The 18194-nt window shown below is 58.9% G+C and overlaps 2 protein-coding genes across 3 annotated transcripts; one reads left to right on the plus strand and one right to left on the minus strand.

Annotated features, from left to right (window-relative positions):
- Positions 1-60: 60 nt before the first annotated feature.
- Positions 61-12173, minus strand: ENTPD8 (ectonucleoside triphosphate diphosphohydrolase 8). Its single transcript, XM_080401017.1, has 10 exons — positions 11819-12173; positions 7076-7207; positions 6525-6642; positions 5336-5486; positions 4621-4780; positions 3861-4091; positions 2006-2269; positions 1481-1591; positions 1191-1325; positions 61-546 (listed from the first exon to the last, which is right to left on the minus strand). The coding sequence occupies exons 2-10, from the start codon at positions 7193-7195 to the stop codon at positions 355-357; spliced, it is 1482 nt and encodes a 493-aa protein (XP_080257143.1). The 5' UTR covers positions 7196-7207; positions 11819-12173; the 3' UTR covers positions 61-354.
- Positions 7235-18160, plus strand: LOC308069162 (ectonucleoside triphosphate diphosphohydrolase 8-like). 2 transcript variants are annotated; one of them, XM_080401006.1, is made up of 9 exons: positions 7235-11126; positions 12215-12332; positions 13006-13156; positions 13755-13914; positions 14444-14674; positions 16266-16529; positions 16900-17010; positions 17275-17412; positions 17772-18160. In XM_080401006.1, the coding sequence occupies exons 1-9, from the start codon at positions 10566-10568 to the stop codon at positions 17979-17981; spliced, it is 1944 nt and encodes a 647-aa protein (XP_080257132.1). In that variant the 5' UTR covers positions 7235-10565; the 3' UTR covers positions 17982-18160. The 2 variants fall into 2 exon arrangements, with proteins under 2 accessions (XP_080257132.1, XP_080257133.1); XM_080401007.1 differs by lacking the exon at positions 7235-11126 and adding an exon at positions 11435-11569.
- The last annotated feature ends 34 nt before the right edge of the window (positions 18161-18194 follow it).

Genomic DNA, 18194 nt, shown 5'->3' on the forward strand with positions numbered 1-18194 from the left:
GCAGCCAGCAGGACTGGATCTGCTAAGGAAACTGTACTAGGCTGGTTAGTGACTTTCATATTTGAAAAACAAAACTGATTTTATTTCCAGTTTGAATTTACCTGGCTTCATCTAGCCGCCAGCTCTCAGTCAGCTTTTGTCAGCCAGATAATGGAGTCTTTTCCTCTTGGAGGTACTTGGAGAGCTCAAGACGCCTTTGTCATCTTCAACATCTTTACAGAGATGACCCAATTAGACCTGCTGAACAATGGATATGGGTCCAATGCACTCATTCTTCTCCCGCTTCCACCTTCCTTAGCACCACTTCCCTGCCTGGTTTAGTGGGCAGGATGCCTCTAGTCTGGAGGCTGGGAGCTACTTCGTTTTCCAGAAACACTGGAGGAAAATGGCCACCAGGCCTGCCACTATGGCCAGCACAATAAAGGAGATGGCACCTGCCCACAGACTGGGCTGGCTCCCCTTGATGGGTTCCAGAGCCTCCGTGGGGATCATGTTGGTGAGGTTCAGCATGAAGCCCAGTGTCCATCCGATGTCTGTGTTTGCTGCCTGAGGTGAGAGAGCAAAGGAGATCACCCAAACTGGTACTGGTAGCTTTGGTGCAAGGGACTGACGGACACCTCTCCCATGAGCTGTCCCAGCTGTGATTTCACACATAGACCTGGCTGAGGTGAACCTGATCGTGCCAGCAGCAGTTACACAGAGAGCTTTCCTGTCCCTCCTTCCCAAGGGCTAAGGGGCAGCTGAGCGTGGATGGCTGCTCTGGTCCAGATCTGCCTCTGTGACCTGCATGTGAATTTGGATCTGAGCTTTCCTCCTCCCCCATGATCCTTCAGATTTGGTCATATTCTGGTTCAAATGGGTCATGGGGCCACCAGTACCTCTCATACTCAGTCAATTCTGCCCCAACAGCAGAGACCAAGGTGGCCAAATCCTGCTCTGCACTTTTCTGACCCACTTAAAATTAGCTTGCATTCACGCCAGAGTAAGTGAGAAACAAGCTGGCGTCAGAGGTTTGGGGGCAGGTAAGAAAGAGTGAAGCACTGCTAGGACCACTGGGTAGCAGCCATGAGATGAGGACACATTTCTGGTGCTGGGGACTCCAGGGATGCTGCTCCTGAGCACGTCTTTGGGCCAGGGCAAGGATGCGGCCCAGCTGCCTGCCCGCTCCCGCTGCCCCACAGGGGGCTTACCTGCTGGCTGAAGTGGATGCTGCTCCACGTGTGCTCGTTGAACTTGTAGCCATCAAGCAACAGCGTCAAGCTGTAAATTGCCATGGAGCAGTATTTGTGTAGATACTCAGTCTTCTGTGGGAAGGTCTCCACCAGCTGTGTGGCCATCAGGGGACACAATGCAATAGGGAATGAAAGAGATGCTCAGAAACCCTCCCCAGCCCAGGGAGCCAGAGGACATGTGCTTTCTGGGCAGAGATCTGGGACAGGACAATCACAGGGCTTCTTGCTGCCCTTCACAGGGCTCTCACCTCCGACCAGTTCTTCTTGCAGAAGGTCTGGACCGTGGAGTTGACATGATTTAGAGATTGCTGGCTGGTCAGGTTCAGGAAGTGGAAGGTGTGGTAGAACCCGGCAAAGGCCTGGGGAATAAGGGGAAATGGTAAAAACTACATCTCCCTCACCCAAGAAAAAAGACCCAGAGCCCCCTCTTGCTTGGGGAGGGAGTCCTATTTAATTCCCAGGGCTCTGCACTCAGCACCTACTTGATGGTCTGCCAAAAAGTCTTGGAGCTGGTTGACAAGCCCTGAGGCTGCTGCTTGCACTCTGAGCTAGTTCCAGCTTGCTCCTTGGGACAAGATTCTCCTGTTTCCCTCAGGGAGGGCTGGGACATCGCAGGAGGCAGAAGCCACCTCCCAGCATAGGATAAGAGTCCTCATTGCAGATGGGACCAACTCTGAGGTCCTCTCTCACCACTCCTTCCCACAACTAGTGGCAGAGGAGACTCCCACCCTCCATCCTCCCCCACCATAGTCGCGGGGATGGAGGCTCCTTACAAAGAACTGTCCCCTGACGGGCGGCTGATAAACCCCGTTGAACCCGCACGTCGTGTTGGCCCCACAGCTGAAGTTGAAGAGTCTCTGGATGGCGGCGCTGCACGCTGCTGGGTCCCCTGTCCCCGTCACCGTGAGCGTCTGTGCACGGCTGGCTGTGCCTGGTGCATGCACGCAGGGACTGTCGTAGAGGTCTGCCGTGGTGATGTTCTCCCGGTATCCCTTGGGGTAGCAGGGATGCGATACCTGCTGGGCAGGCAGGCTGCCCTGGAGAGAGCAGGAGCCGTTAGCATCGCCCTGGCACTGAGGATGAGGAGGGAAAGGAGGGAAAGAGCCCATAGGCAGCAGCACCTGTTCCCACAGCCAGAGGCAGGACCGCAGCAGGCTGGCTCCACCATCCCGTGGGCTCTCGCCCGTGGGGTGCAGGCACAGAATCGTGGGGACAAGCATGGCATGGCCACGCTGTGGTCACGGATCAGCTGCAGTGGTGGTCACATGCCCGAGGCCCTGGGGGTTTGCACCCTGTGCTGAGTGGGGACCCGTTTTGTCCCCACTCTTCCTTCGCAGGCGCACCAGGCTCAAGGGAGAGCCAAGGCTGGGAAGCCGTGTAAGCAGGAGCAAAAAGGACACTGCCTTCCCTTTGCAACGTGCCCTGGATGTGGCCTTTTGCCTGTTCCCACCAGCATGAGCCGGCGTTGAGCCCTCGGCCCACAACCAAGCTGTGGGCATGAGGGTCCCCTGTGCGACGGCAACACCACCCTTCACGTTCCCGTGCCCAGCACCTACTGCTGCAGACCGGTACGTTCTGATTTCTGCCCATCAAACCAACCTATCCATTGCCATACTGGTGCTAAAAAGTCTCACTGGGTCTTCCACAGCCTCCCAGCAGCCAGCAGGTTCCCTCCTCCAGGGCTGGGTCCTTCCAGTTCCCCCTGTGAGTACGACTGAGCTGACGCAGCCCCTCCATCAGGACAGGGATGGAGACCTGGTGGGCAAGATGTCCCTGGGACGGGGGGCCCCAGGCACCCACCATCCTGGCCACGCCTGTGGTCAGGCATGTGCTTTGGGGTGTCCATCTCCATCTCGGCTCGGTCCTGCCCTCTGTGGTTAAACATACCCCCAAAGCACTGTCTAGACCCTAGAAGTGAGGAGAAGCAGGATCCATCCTTTGCATGAGTAACCCGCCCATGGCTTTTGCTGGTCCTGCTGTTGGCCCCACCACTGAGCTGTGCCGGGGTGGTGATGCTACTGCCAGCCCGTGCCTCCCCACGGGGGTGGCCAACCTGCTCCCAAGGGCAGTGCGTGCTCTCTGCCGGCACGGAGAGCTTGTTGCTCCTGGCAGTCACTCTGTTCCCACTGCATCTTGCAGGCTCTGGCCCAGAAAGAACCAAAGATGCAGCCCGCCTGCATGCTCCCCGAGCATCTCCGTCTCCCACAGCACTAGAGCAGTGTGCTGCGTCCAAGGTGAGACAGGAGGATGCTGCTTACTGGTGGAGCAGTGTGCAGGAGGTGTGTTGGGAATCCTCTGTCTGGGCAGAAATTGAGGAAGGGCGAGTGAATGGGGACAGAGAAGAACCCGAGGATACAGCTGGGCTTGGGAAATAATGGAAAATATCAATTACGTGTCAGCATCTGGGGAGAAGGGAGCCCTGGCAGGGAGCTACCATCATCTTCCACCCAAATTAGAGAATATTTTGGTTCAGTGGATGAAATCTAAGCCTCTCCCAGGTGCTTCAATTCATGAAAGCTCCCAATTCCCTAACAGTTTTTCCAGAGGCCTGCTCAAAATTCCTGGAAGACATTTTATGAGGCAATGGGAAATGGTTGAGCAGATCCTGGTGACCAGTGGCCGTAGTACCTGGTGGAGAGCTGCCAGCAGCATCTTCAAGGCCTGCGTCTGCCCGTAGCAGAGGTAGCTGTGGGTGTAGAGCGAGTAGTTGGTGCCGTACAGCCTGAAGAAGACAGAGGTGTTCTTGTCCTCGATGGGGACGCCAGGCTGGAAGGTTATTTGTGTTGAGGCACCTCCAAGGTCCAGAGCTCCAAGAACTTCAGTGTCCCGTGGGTGTTCCCATTTCTCTGCAAAGGAGAACTGGCCCAATAAGACAGCAAGTGTTAGTCTGAACTGGAGGGAATCACAGTCCCTGTCCCTTCCCTCAAGGTTTTGAGGGCTCAGAGACCCTGAGGGACCTTTCACGTCCTGTCTCCCTGCTTAACCTCTTCCTACCTACATCCTCCTTGACCCACATAAACCTCCGTGTAGCACTGGGATCCATCCCCTTGGCCTCTGCACATCAGCTGGGATCCAGAGATTTGAGGAGGGAAAGAGGAGCACTTTCATCTGGGGTCTGATACTGCTGCATCCCTGTGATACCAAAGCTGACCCATATGTAGAGGGAGAGCATAGGGCCACGCTGAGCTGGACACAGAGACCTTTGATTCTGTTAGTCCCATCGGTGGAACTGAATGTGCAGTTCACAACCACAGGCTACATTCATTTGGGTGACTAGTGCTCTAAAACCGGAATTTTCTCTCCTCTGGGCATGAAGACAGTTGGCTGTGGCTCAGACAGGTGTATGTACATTGCTGACCCCTCCTCTGCCCATTCCCCGAGCCCACACCTTGACGAGCGTCTCCAGCAGGTAGTTGACGGTGATCCAGCCGAAGGAGCCCTCCTCGTTCCCCATGAGAACCTGAGCTCCGCGGAAGTCCACAGGGTACTCGGCGATGGCCTTGGAGACCTCAGCAAAGACCTGCTCGGCCTTGGTGCTGTTCTGCTCCCTGCCCGGGGAAGGAGGGGACTGTCACGCCGTGCAGGAGGCGATGGCTGGGGAGCTTTTGGAGCAGGCGGACAGCAAGGGGCTGCTGCCTCATGCCAAGGAGCGGGGCTGCTTGGGCACTTGGCACATGCCCGTCCCTCGCTGCCCTGCCTGCGGGCCGCAAGCCACCAGATCCCTCAGCGTCTGCGCAGGGAGACTCCCTGCAAACACCGCCTGAGCTCTGCCTGAGCGTGCGGGAAGGTTCCTGCAAGGCTGCCAAAGGAGGTTCCTCAGCTCCGGGGCTGCTGCCAGCCTGGTGCTGCCGTGGGCTGGGGGGGTCCCCATGGGCGTGGAGAGGGGCTCTCTTGGACACCCCGTCAGACTGCAGGCGTGGATGCTCTGCCCATCGCCATGGCCTGCCCAGGAAGCAGCCCCCCGTGCCCCAGCTCCCCGTGCCCCAGCCCCCCATGCCCCAGCTCCCCGTGCCCCAGCCCCCTGTGCCCCAGCCCCCCATGCCCCAGCCCCCTGCACTGGCTGTGACACAGAAACGCATGGTGGGGAAGGGGTGGGAGGTTACCTCAGCAGCCGCATGCCCGCTGTGGCCCCCAGGTAGGTGGGGGTCTCCCGCTGCTGCTCCACCGGGATGATCTCCATGGCCTTGTCCAGGCAGGGCTTCAGGCTGGCTCCAGCCCCCGTGGCGTTGTCTGCGTAGCTGGAGATGCCAGGTCCTGCAAGAGGGCAGCCCGTGATGGAGTGAGCTCAGTGCCACCCAGGAGGGACAGGGCACCAGGCGACATGTCTACCCAGAAAGTCCCCAGGGGTTTTTCCCATCCAGCTGTGCCCTTGCCAAGGGTGTCCCTGGAAGGGCAGTGCTCAGGGCTGGCTGCCACGGCCACAGCACGCTGCGGGAGCCGGCAGCAAGCTCCTGCTCTGGATGGAGGGGGAGGGCTGTGGTGTGTGTCTTGTGATGCTGAGCACATGCTTCACCCCAGGGAGGCCAAACTGCCCCTGTGTGGCCAGCCAGTCCCACAGGACTTGGTTGACAAACAGAGCAGTTCCTTATTTCCCCAGGGAAGAGGCAGGCTCTCTTTGTCCTGCCCGGGTGGCCCATGTGCCCAGAGGCACGTGCAGAGGTGCCCTCTACACAACTTGTTTGACATCCTATTTTTAGATACCGGCACTGGATCTGAGCACCCAGCATGGTGCTGTCGTGGGTAGGGACAGGCTCTGGGGTGGAAATATCACTATTTACCTACAGCTTTGCACACCATTATTGCCATTAGCCCACGCACCCTCTCTGTTACACTTTGCCCTCTGCCAGACCTTTGCAGTTAACCAGTAACTGCCACAGCACTGCTGCAGAGCCTGGATTTGAGGTCAAGATGAGCTCTGAGCCCTCTCGCCCCCTGCCCAGGCACCTCTGCCCTGGCCTGGTGGCCTTTGCCAGTCCCAGCCCAGCTCCATGCACCATTTATCTGACCCTACCTCCCCTCCTCAGCCTAATCCTTTCCTCCAGAGAGCCCAGTCCTTGTGCCAAAGCCCGACAGCTGCTTTGCAATAGGAATAAATGCCCCTGTGGGTATTTATAAACGCCCAATAAATAAATACCCTTTGGTGCATTCGCCGTTTATGACAGTTGGCATGAACCAGCCAACTCGCCCTGGCACTGTGGGACAGCCACGGTGGCAAGCACCAGGGCCAGCAGCCCCAGCAGCCCCCAGCTGAGCAGGGGCAGGGAAGAGGGACGGGCACGTCCCAGCACTCACCGGACACAGTGCACGCCTCCACCTGGGAGACGATGCCGGTGCCGTTCTCCTTGTCTGCAGGCCACCGGTAGATGTAGAGAGCTGTGTGCGTGGAGCCGGCGTCAAACACCAGACCGTACTGGAGGAGACAGAGGGGGCACAACATGTCAGAGGGTGCAGACCACCTTCACCTGCTGCAGAGTGGGCTGAGCTCCAGGAGACCCAGCAGAGCTCAGGGTGGGCGGGGGAACCTCAAGTGGCTGAACAAAGAGTGTTACCAGGACAGGGAAAGCCCTGTGGCACTGCAGTCACCAACTGTGTCGGGGACAAGGATCCACCACAAGCCCTTGGTGGGGGGGATGCTCTGCTGTGAAAAGGCTGTGTGTGCTGTAGGGCCAGTCACAGTGGCTGAACTCTGCCAGAGCCACCTGACAGGCCAGCCTGTGTGGGAATTTGTCCCCATCGTGGTGACAAACAGCATAGCCTGTCTGAAACCTGGGGAAACTCCCGTACCAAGGGGTAGCCAGCACGCATGTGAGAGTGGGCAGCTGCACTCCTCCCATAGACCCTACCTTGATGCTGGGAGGCAGAAACACAACCTTCACATCCACGATGCTCAGAATAAGGGCAATGATGCTGAAGACACAAGTGGCTGCCAGGAGACCTGCAACGGCCTTGGGTTTGTAGTCCATTCCTCCTCCAACCTGCAAGAACAGCCCCAACCCCCAGCTCACACCTCTGCATTTGCAAGAACAGTTTGGAAATGCAAATCTCATGGATGGATATGGGACCTGCCAAGATGGGACTTTCCCCTTCCCTAACAAGGGCTTGAAGCCATCCTCTGGTGCATGGCTGCTCTTATGGGAGGCTCCTGGCAGTCTCGGTGCTGGGACACCCTCTCCTTCAGAGCATTCCCTCCCTGGGGGATTTTCAGTGTGGGTTTTTCAGCCCTGCCTTCTCAGCTGCAGCCCTTCAGGCCCCTCTCTGCACGCAGCCTGGACTCACCTCACCCCTCTGCGCTGCTCAAACTGCCGGCTGGGTGGCAGGTCAGCATCTCCCTTCCCAGCAGAAGCACTGGGGGAAGCATGGCAGTGGCTGGTGGGAATCCCAGACTGGGAGCAGGACCATGCCCTGGCAGGTTCCCAGCATGACCATCCCCTCCAGGGTGCAGAGCCACATCCCCCTGGCACCCATCTGCTGCCATTGTAACCTGCACCCTCGCAAAACCCATCCCACAAGATTTGGGACCATCAGGTCACATCTGTTGCCCAACAGGCCCAGAATGTCCCTGAGAAGGTCCCCTCTGCTTCAGACAGAGGAAAAACATCTGCAGGCATGTCTCCTGTCTGGTCCAGCTCTCAGCTCTTGGTGATGCCACAGCAGATAAGCAGACATGCAGGGACAGTGTCCTTGCCTGCAGGTGGTCCCCAAGCCTCTCCTGCAGCCCCAAGGGCAGGCAGACGGGCCGAGGCAGAAAGCTCCTGCTGATCTGGGCACATGCAGCCCCGTAGCCAGGCTGGCATGCTGGCAGCAATAACATGGCACGGGCAGGCGAGGCCAGCGGGGTGCAGAGGAGCCCTTGGGAACCAGAGCAGGTCCTGTCCCTCCCACTTGTCCGGTCAGAGCTCAGCTTCCAGCAGAATCAGCCCTGAGACATCAGTAAGAAATTGCAGGGGAGAATCAAAGCCAAAGGGTCTGGCTGTCAGCACACAGCAGCTGCCATGTCCATGCGCTCAGCACCCCACAGCTGGTCCAGATGTGCTTTTCTAAATGCACAGCTCTCCCTCCTCCTGTACCACCCTGCTCCGTGCCACTGGCCGCACAGGCAGCGCTCCATCCAGTGGCAGGCTGCAAGCCAGACTCCAGCCGAGTGGTGGATGTCCCGAGAGCCCTGGACACAACCTAGAGAAGCAGTTTAACCCAACCAGTGCTTTGGGGTGGCACCTGGACGTTGTCACTTGGCTACGCAATCCTCCGGTGAGTGCATAAAAACACAGAAAAATTCCCTTGCCCTTTCTTCAGGCCAGGTCAGTGGCTTGAATAGGAGAGAAAAGACCTTTGGCAAGATCAAAGGAGATGCTGATTCCTGTTTCAGAATCAGCATCTGTGGTGACAAACTAGGGGAACCAATCTCCTGCGTGACATGAGATGTATAAGGATGGATAGCAGCTGTTCTTCTGGCCCATGTCATGGGACACGGAACCACAGGAAACCCTTATCTAGACCTTATCCTACAGCCAGGAGCCCTTCCCTGCATGGTGGCTGTGGCCAGAAGAGATCATATGGAAGCAGCTGATGAATCCCTATGTTGTCACATCTCCAGTCCTACCAGCCCTGCTGGAGTTCTCCCAGATATAACTGTGTTGTTGGGGTGTGATTCCCCTGCTCCTAGTAACAGAAATGGCAAAATTTCCCAGCCCAGCCCACATCCTGGAAAATTCTGTCTCTGTGCAATAGAAGGATAAGAAATGCTGATAAATTGCACCATCCTGCATGCAGGAGCAAATGGGAAATGGGCTCCATTTGCTCTAGTTGGGACTAATATCCCTTTTGACCGGGCAGGAGGCAACACCCAAAGGCAGCACAGAGCCAGCCAGGGCTGGGGAGGAGAGTGGGGAATGGGGAGGGTGCCCAGCAGGTGGAAAACAAGACGAGAGGCATGTGAGAAGCTGATTGAAAGCCCAACCTTTCAGGAGCACCTCGGGGCTGACCAGCACCGATACCCGCTACCATCCGTGGCAGGTTCAATTCAGCAGCAGGGATGGGAAGGTGGTGGGATGTTTCCAGAGCTAGGGAAGAGGCACAGTGCTTCAAGGAGCAATGCCCATCCGTTTCAATGCGTGGGAAGTTCACAGCTATGCATTTGGGCCACCACGGCACTTGTTTGTGTGTGACTGGGCACACCGAAGTGCTGTACAAACACCCAGGGGGTGTCCCTCACCTTGCAGCGTCCAGGGCCTCAGCATTCCGGAGGAAAGGCTCAGAGGCACTGTTGGAGCTAAACTATCTGTTGCTCAGGAACATGGGAAGCAGACTTCCACACTGTGCACACTTGGGATTTGAAAGTCAAAAGGGCTCTTAAGATGACAAGAAAGATGGTGAAAATGCACACCGGGAGCATCTTTGCCAGGCAGAGCGGTCCCCTGCCTCCCGTCTCTCCCACCAGCGCTGGGGCTCAGCAGTGTCCTCCATGCCTTGTCCATGTCCCCTCCATGCCCCACAGTGTCCTGTCCATGTCCCCTCCATGCCCCTTTGCCCCCTGCACCATGAGCACCTCCTGCCGCGAGCGGCTGCCCCAGCCCTCTCCCTCCTGCCCCTCCAGCCCACGGAGTCTGTGTATCCCCAGCACCCGGCTCCACTGCCGGCCAGGGCGCACCCAGGGCTGAGCCCCCCACCACCCTGCTGAGCAAAGCTCCCTCCAGGGACCCCCAGCCCCCTCCCCAGCCTGTGGCTCACCCACGCTGCTCCGTGGTGCTGCTCCCAGCACTGCCACGCTCGCCCTGGTGTCCGTTTGTGTCAGCTTGTACCTGGAGTGCGAAGCCCCGGTCCTGGGACAAAGGCTGCCCCGAGTCCCCGTACGGCCCTCCCCTTGGCCCGGGACCAGAACCTGCCCAGGAGAGCTTGTCCGGGAGGCAGCGGGGCTGGGGCTGGAGAGCCAACTTGAAATAGCAGCCCGTGTTAACCACTTCACTGCTGGAGGAGTGCCTGGGACACCTCCACCCATGGGGGTGGTGGGGGTGCCCGAGCTGCCCAGCAGGGGCTCAGTGTGGGGGCAGCTCCCCATGATGCTCATGAAGAGCCGTGCCTGCCCTTCTGCCCCTCGGGGAGCTGGCGAGCGGGCTGGCCCTGGGATGAAGGCAGCGACCGAGGTCTGGAAGCCCCACAGACATCCCTGCTGCCTAAACACACCACAAGGTGAGGCATGAGACAAGCCTGCCACCAGGCTCTGCCCTACCCCACACTGCCCCATTGCTGGCAGGGGGGTCCAGGACAGAAACAGGAGGGACCTAGCAGGTGGAGGCCTGTCCCCGTGGCCAGGGACCTGTCCATAAAGCCATCCCCATGGGACCCATCCCCTTGGAACCCATCCCCTTGGGACCCATCCCCACAGCCAGGCATCCATCTGACTCCATGGCCAGGGTCCTGTCCTCACAGCCAGGGTCTCATTGCCCCAGGGTGGTGCAGAAAGAGGTGCAGGCAGGCTGGGGTGCTGCCCTGCTCCTGCCACTGGGCATCCCTGCTCCCACTGCTGGGCATCCCTGCTCCCATCGCTGGGCATCCCTGCTCCCGTGGCTGGGCATCCTTGCTCCCATCGCTGGGTATCCCTGCTCCTGCCGCTGGGCATCCCTGCTCCCATCACTGGGTATCCCTGCTCCCATCACTGGGCATCCCTGCTCCCATCACTGGGCATCCCTGCTCCCACCGCTGGCCATCCCTGCTCCCATCACTGGGCACCCCTGCTCCCGCTGCTGCGCCGCAGGCAGCACCACGCTCCCACCCCGGACATCCGAGGCCAGCACAGGCCTCACTTTCGCTTTGTGTCGCTCTGCTGGGCTGGGCGCAGGCAGAGCTGCGCAGGGCTGGCGCACCCACGCTGGAGGAAGGAGGGTGCTCCCAGCACAGGTATGCGGGTGGGTGAACACCGTGACCGTGGCCACCCTGTCCCTGGGGGCAGGCAGGAGGGAGCCTTTGCCCCTGGCTTTTCCTGGGATGGGAGCTGCCGGCAGGCGAATGCCCAGGCTGAGTCCTGAGTCCCATGGGGCACGTTCACGGGCTCCACACCTGGCTGCTTCCATGTCCCAGGGGGTTGTTAAGGGGGTGCGTGGTTCCCAAGCTTCTGGGACAAGGGGACCCCAGGAAAAGCTGAAGAGACAGGGCAGGGGCAGGTGGGTTGGGGCTGCCTTTGCGAAGACCACCCATCCCCACAGCCTGGCGCAGGGATGCAGACACGGCTGTTCCGGGCAGTGGGCTGGAGCTCAGCGGCCGTGTTAGCAGTGCTGGGGGTGGCCGTCTTCCTCCTGGTCCTGACCTCGGTGAAGGATGCTGCCCTTCCTACAAGGAACAAAGTAGGTGCCCAGTGGGACCTGGGGGAGCTAGGGAATGATCACCAGCCCCTTTCCACCTCTCATCCTTCCATCAGCCCTGCCTTCCTCTCTGCTTGCAAGTCTTCCCATAAGCAGCCCAGCTTTTCAGGGCTTAACCTAATCAAGGTAGCGCTGGGCAGATCAGCCACCCTCCCGAAACCACAGTCCTGGCTCCTTGCTAAGGATGGGAGCGAAGAGCAGCCCTCCTCCTGGGACTGCTCTGTCTCCCACCTCAGACACCTCTTCTCTCTTTTCAGACGTCCATGTCAGCCGCTGGGTTTACATCTGTGCCTCCTGTTGCTTTCTGCTGGCTGGCTGTTAAAAAAATGGTCAGGGCTTGTGAGCTCTGCTACTCCCAAAGGTCTGGGAGCAGCTTTGGCAGCCTGAACTGGATGCCTCCCTGCTCTGCAAATGACCCTGCTGCCCTGCACATCTCCCCTTTCTGAGCTGTAACTCCCCTGAATGGCTAAATCAGGGCAGCTAGAGGTGGAGCAGAGCTGCTGGAGGGAAGTGGAGGTGCAAACCCCTGCTGCTTGCATTCGTGCGAGGGAAGTGAGAGCAGAGGCTCTCAGAAACCACAATGGCACTTGGTGCAGCCCCGAGATGTGTCCTCTCTGTCTCCTCCAGTACGGTCTGGTGTTTGACGCCGGCTCCACGCACACAGCTCTCTACATCTACCGGTGGCCTGCGGACAAGGAGAACGGCACCGGCATCGTCTCCCAGGTGGAGGCGTGCACTGTGTCCGGTGAGTGCTGGGACGTGCCCGTCCCTCTCTCCCAGCCTCCTGGATCGCTGTCCCAGACTCTGACAGCATTGCCAATGATCTGAGTCATTCAGCCTGTGCTGGGCTGAAGGGAGATGGGCTGGTGGGAGAACCAAAGTGTTAGGGGGGATAGTTTGCACCTTAGGGAGCCCTACAGTAATTGGGTGATCCAGAGGTGAGCAAGGAATTTGGCCCCCAGTTAGCACGGTATCTAGAGCCAGTCCAGTCTTGCAAGCCAGTGTGTGTGCATCAACTCACAGCTTGGGATGCTGTCTGAGGAGAGTTTGCTCTTTCTCCCATGCAACCACTTCCTTGGCTCTTCTTCCCACAACGCCTCTTCATAGCCTGTTTCATAACGTGCAGCCTCATGTTCCCACGGGGCCTCCTGAAAGATCTGCAGAAGTCACTAAACATAATGTGTTTCTGCGGATTTTATTGTATGTGGTTCCTAACTACTCTTTATGTCAGCAGTTTTCATTTGGCGTCTGTATGGCACCAAACACAGCAGCGTTTTGGGCTGTGACAGGGACATCTGGATATTTCCAAGAAATTCCAGAGAGCTCCCTGGGCCTGGGGAATGGAACAAATGTCCCCTGGTGCCCTGTCCCTCCTGGGTGGCACTGAGCTCACTCCATCACGGGCTGCCCTCTTGCAGGACCTGGCATCTCCAGCTACGCAGACAACGCCACGGGGGCTGGAGCCAGCCTGAAGCCCTGCCTGGACAAGGCCATGGAGATCATCCCGGTGGAGCAGCAGCGGGAGACCCCCACCTACCTGGGGGCCACAGCAGGCATGCGGCTGCTGAGGTAACCTCCCACCCCTTCCCCACCATGCGTTTCTGTGTCACAGCCAGTGCAGGGGGCTGGGGCACGGGGGGCTGGGGCACGGGGGGCTGGGGCACAGGGGGCTGGGGCACGGGGAGCTGGGGCACGGGGGCTGGGGCACAGGGGGCTGGGGCACGGGGGGCTGGGGCATGGGGGCTGGGGCACGGGGGGCTGTTTCCTGGGCAGGCCATGGCGATGGGCAGAGCATTCACGCCTGCAGTCTGACGGGGTGTCCAAGAGAGCCCCTCTCCACGCCCATGGGGACCCCCCCAGCCCACGGCAGCACCAGGCTGGCAGCAGCCCCGGAGCTGAGGAACCTCCTTTGGCAGCCTTGCAGGAACCTTCCCGCACGCTCAGGCAGAGCTCAGGCGGTGTTTGCAGGGAGTCTCCCTGCGCAGACGCTGAGGGATCTGGTGGCTTGCGGCCCACAGGCAGGGCAGCGAGGGACGGGCATGTGCCAAGTGCCCAAGCAGCCCCGCTCCTTGGCATGAGGCAGCAGCCCCTTGCTGTCCGCCTGCTCCAAAAGCTCCCCAGCCATCGCCTCCTGCACGGCGTGACAGTCCCCTCCTTCCCCGGGCAGGGAGCAGAACAGCACCAAGGCCGAGCAGGTCTTTGCTGAGGTCTCCAAGGCCATCGCCGAGTACCCTGTGGACTTCCGCGGAGCTCAGGTTCTCATGGGGAACGAGGAGGGCTCCTTCGGCTGGATCACCGTCAACTACCTGCTGGAGACGCTCGTCAAGGTGTGGGCTCGGGGAATGGGCAGAGGAGGGGTCAGCAATGTACATACACCTGTCTGAGCCACAGCCAACTGTCTTCATGCCCAGAGGAGAGAAAATTCCGGTTTTAGAGCACTAGTCACCCAAATGAATGTAGCCTGTGGTTGTGAACTGCACATTCAGTTCCACCGATGGGACTAACAGAATCAAAGGTCTCTGTGTCCAGCTCAGCGTGGCCCTATGCTCTCCCTCTACATATGGGTCAGCTTTGGTATCACAGGGATGCAGCAGTATCAGACCCCAGATGAAAGTGCTCCTCTTTCCCTCCTCAAATCTCTGGATCCCAGCTGATGTGCAGAGGCCAAGGGGATGGATCCCAGTGCTACACGGAGGTTTATGTGGGTCAAGGAGGATGTAGGTAGGAAGAGGTTAAGCAGGGAGACAGGACGTGAAAGGTCCCTCAGGGTCTCTGAGCCCTCAAAACCTTGAGGGAAGGGACAGGGACTGTGATTCCCTCCAGTTCAGACTAACACTTGCTGTCTTATTGGGCCAGTTCTCCTTTGCAGAGAAATGGGAACACCCACGGGACACCGAAGTTCTTGGAGCTCTGGACCTTGGAGGTGCCTCAACACAAATAACCTTCCAGCCTGGCGTCCCCATCGAGGACAAGAACACCTCTGTCTTCTTCAGGCTGTACGGCACCAACTACTCGCTCTACACCCACAGCTACCTCTGCTACGGGCAGACGCAGGCCTTGAAGATGCTGCTGGCAGCTCTCCACCAGGTACTACGGCCACTGGTCACCAGGATCTGCTCAACCATTTCCCATTGCCTCATAAAATGTCTTCCAGGAATTTTGAGCAGGCCTCTGGAAAAACTGTTAGGGAATTGGGAGCTTTCATGAATTGAAGCACCTGGGAGAGGCTTAGATTTCATCCACTGAACCAAAATATTCTCTAATTTGGGTGGAAGATGATGGTAGCTCCCTGCCAGGGCTCCCTTCTCCCCAGATGCTGACACGTAATTGATATTTTCCATTATTTCCCAAGCCCAGCTGTATCCTCGGGTTCTTCTCTGTCCCCATTCACTCGCCCTTCCTCAATTTCTGCCCAGACAGAGGATTCCCAACACACCTCCTGCACACTGCTCCACCAGTAAGCAGCATCCTCCTGTCTCACCTTGGACGCAGCACACCGCTCTAGTGCTGTGGGAGACGGAGATGCTCGGGGAGCATGCAGGCGGGCTGCATCTTTGGTTCTTTCTGGGCCAGAGCCTGCAAGATGCAGTGGGAACAGAGTGACTGCCAGGAGCAACAAGCTCTCCGTGCCGGCAGAGAGCACGCACTGCCCTTGGGAGCAGGTTGGCCACCCCCGTGGGGAGGCACGGGCTGGCAGTAGCATCACCACCCCGGCACAGCTCAGTGGTGGGGCCAACAGCAGGACCAGCAAAAGCCATGGGCGGGTTACTCATGCAAAGGATGGATCCTGCTTCTCCTCACTTCTAGGGTCTAGACAGTGCTTTGGGGGTATGTTTAACCACAGAGGGCAGGACCGAGCCGAGATGGAGATGGACACCCCAAAGCAGGTGCCTGACCACAGGCGTGGCCAGGATGGTGGGTGCCTGGGGCCCCCCGTCCCAGGGACATCTTGCCCACCAGGTCTCCATCCCTGTCCTGATGGAGGGGCTGCGTCAGCTCAGTCGTACTCACAGGGGGAACTGGAAGGACCCAGCCCTGGAGGAGGGAACCTGCTGGCTGCTGGGAGGCTGTGGAAGACCCAGTGAGACTTTTTAGCACCAGTATGGCAATGGATAGGTTGGTTTGATGGGCAGAAATCAGAACGTACCGGTCTGCAGCAGTAGGTGCTGGGCACGGGAACGTGAAGGGTGGTGTTGCCGTCGCACAGGGGACCCTCATGCCCACAGCTTGGTTGTGGGCCGAGGGCTCAACGCCGGCTCATGCTGGTGGGAACAGGCAAAAGGCCACATCCAGGGCACGTTGCAAAGGGAAGGCAGTGTCCTTTTTGCTCCTGCTTACACGGCTTCCCAGCCTTGGCTCTCCCTTGAGCCTGGTGCGCCTGCGAAGGAAGAGTGGGGACAAAACGGGTCCCCACTCAGCACAGGGTGCAAACCCCCAGGGCCTCGGGCATGTGACCACCACTGCAGCTGATCCGTGACCACAGCGTGGCCATGCCATGCTTGTCCCCACGATTCTGTGCCTGCACCCCGCGGGCGAGAGCCCACGGGATGGTGGAGCCAGCCTGCTGCGGTCCTGCCTCTGGCTGTGGGAACAGGTGCTGCTGCCTATGGGCTCTTTCCCTCCTTTCCCTCCTCATCCTCAGTGCCAGGGCGATGCTAACGGCTCCTGCTCTCTCCAGGGCAGCCTGCCTGCCCAGCAGGTATCGCATCCCTGCTACCCCAAGGGATACCGGGAGAACATCACCACGGCAGACCTCTACGACAGTCCCTGCGTGCATGCACCAGGCACAGCCAGCCGTGCACAGACGCTCACGGTGACGGGGACAGGGGACCCAGCAGCGTGCAGCGCCGCCATCCAGAGACTCTTCAACTTCAGCTGTGGGGCCAACACGACGTGCGGGTTCAACGGGGTTTATCAGCCGCCCGTCAGGGGACAGTTCTTTGTAAGGAGCCTCTGTCCCCGCAGCTGTGGTGCCGGTGTGGGGTTCTGGGGGACCAGAGGCTGGCCACAACCTCAGGAAAACCACTGTAGAGGAAAGTCTGAATGGTGCCAGCCCTGTAAGCTGGGATGTGCCCGATGCACGGAGACACAGGGTGCTCGCCAGCATGCCAGGCAGACCCAGACCTCTGTTGTCACTGCACCGATCTCTTTTGGTGTGAGGAGCACAGGTCCCTCCCAGATGGTCAGCAGGCACCACCCTGCGGTGCTGAGGCTTTAGGGACCCCTGCAGAGCACCAGGAGGGAGAGGCTGGGGGGTGGCAGTGTCCTGGATGTTTCACTGACTTGCTACCTTTGGTCTTAAACACCCACAGGCCTTTTCGGGACTTTATCACAACCTTCACTTTCTGAACCTCACTAGAGGGCAGTCCCTGAGCTCAGTCCAAGCCGCCATCAGGCAATTCTGCAGCAGCAGCTGGGAGAAGGTGAGATCCTGCACAGGCCATGCTAGCCCCTGCCCGTGTTTCTCCTGGGTGCTGGGCAGGCTGAGGGCTCATCCACAGCACAGACCTCAGGACAGGGAAACAGAAGGGAGAGCCGCCCGCAGCCTCCCGGGTCCCCCTTGCTCCTCCAGCCCAGGCGCTCGCAGCTCTTTGCTCCCAGCTGCACCGTGAGGCTTTTCCCCGCAGCGTGGGTGCACCGAGCCCTGCTCCGTGCTGGCAGCCCCCGCTGCTCTTCCACCTCTGCAGGTCCAGAAGGAGTTCCCTACCGAGAAGAGGGACCACCTCCGTGACACCTGCGCAGCCAGCTCCTACACCCTCACCCTCCTCGTGCAAGGCTACAGATTCAACCACACGACGTGGCTTAACATCCACTTCGTCCGGCAGGTAGGAGAGTGCCCAGCAGCTCCCAGTTTCCACACTTTGTGCTGCAAAATGGCTCACGCCCACCCTGCCCCTGCCCTGCCTGGATGGGGGAGCAGGGGACAACGAGGCAGCACGGTCCACTGCCTGCACCCAGGGCAGCTCTGGAGTTACCCTCACAGGCACCTGCTGGGACATCTGCCCTGGGCCATTCTCACCCCCCCCCAGCTTGTCTTACTAATGGGGTACCTGCAGCCCAATGTACAGATGTGGTGGCTGCAGAGCAGGACCTGGGGGTGCAACAGCAAAGGTCTTCTTTAGCTCTCCAGCTTGCATGGTATTTCACAGCCTTTCACATCCCTCTTCCTCCTCTGTCTGCACAGGTAGCTAACATAGATGTGGGCTGGACTCTGGGCTACATGCTCAATCTCACCAACATGATTCCCTCAGAGATTCCCCAGAGAGTCACAGGGCTCAAGAGAAGCAACTGGACAGCAGCCACAGTTTTACTGGCCATCATGCTCATCCTCATCTTCTCCCTGCTCACAGTCATATGCTGCCAAAAAAACCCCTCTGGCTATGAGATGCTCTAGCAGCACTGGCTCCAGAGGCTGCCAAAGCCACTTAGTCCTGCTGCTGTGCTTGTGCGAGGCGCTGCAGACCAGGGAATTGTGCCCACGTGTCCAGGAGCTGTGAACTTGCAATGTGGAGCATCTGTGCCCTGGCCTGGTGAGCTGGAACTAGCACAGGCTTTAAAAAAATCCTTCCTGTAGCTGTGTGTTGTCTGTTTTTTCTTTCTGCTTCTT

This window comes from Falco punctatus (genome assembly GCF_963210335.1).
Source record: "Falco punctatus genome assembly, chromosome: 9".
Classification (NCBI taxonomy): domain Eukaryota; kingdom Metazoa; phylum Chordata; class Aves; order Falconiformes; family Falconidae; genus Falco; species Falco punctatus.

Excerpts from the sequence above, each read along its gene's own strand:
- ENTPD8 (XM_080401017.1), bottom strand. The coding sequence starts at position 7,195 with ATGGACTACAAACCCAAGGCCGTTGCAGGTCTCCTGGCAGCCACTTGT. Across the intron at positions 4,781-5,335 it reads GCGGGCATGCGGCTGCTGAG|GGAGCAGAACAGCACCAAGG; the intron begins GTAACCTCCCAC and ends TTCCCCGGGCAG. Across the intron at positions 4,092-4,620 it reads TGCTGGAGACGCTCGTCAAG|TTCTCCTTTGCAGAGAAATG; the intron begins GTGTGGGCTCGG and ends TTATTGGGCCAG.
- LOC308069162 (XM_080401006.1), top strand. The coding sequence starts at position 10,566 with ATGGGACCCATCCCCTTGGAACCCATCCCCTTGGGACCCATCCCCACA. Across the intron at positions 14,675-16,265 it reads TGCTGGCAGCTCTCCACCAG|GGCAGCCTGCCTGCCCAGCA; the intron begins GTACTACGGCCA and ends TGCTCTCTCCAG. Across the intron at positions 17,011-17,274 it reads GCAGCAGCAGCTGGGAGAAG|GTCCAGAAGGAGTTCCCTAC; the intron begins GTGAGATCCTGC and ends CCACCTCTGCAG.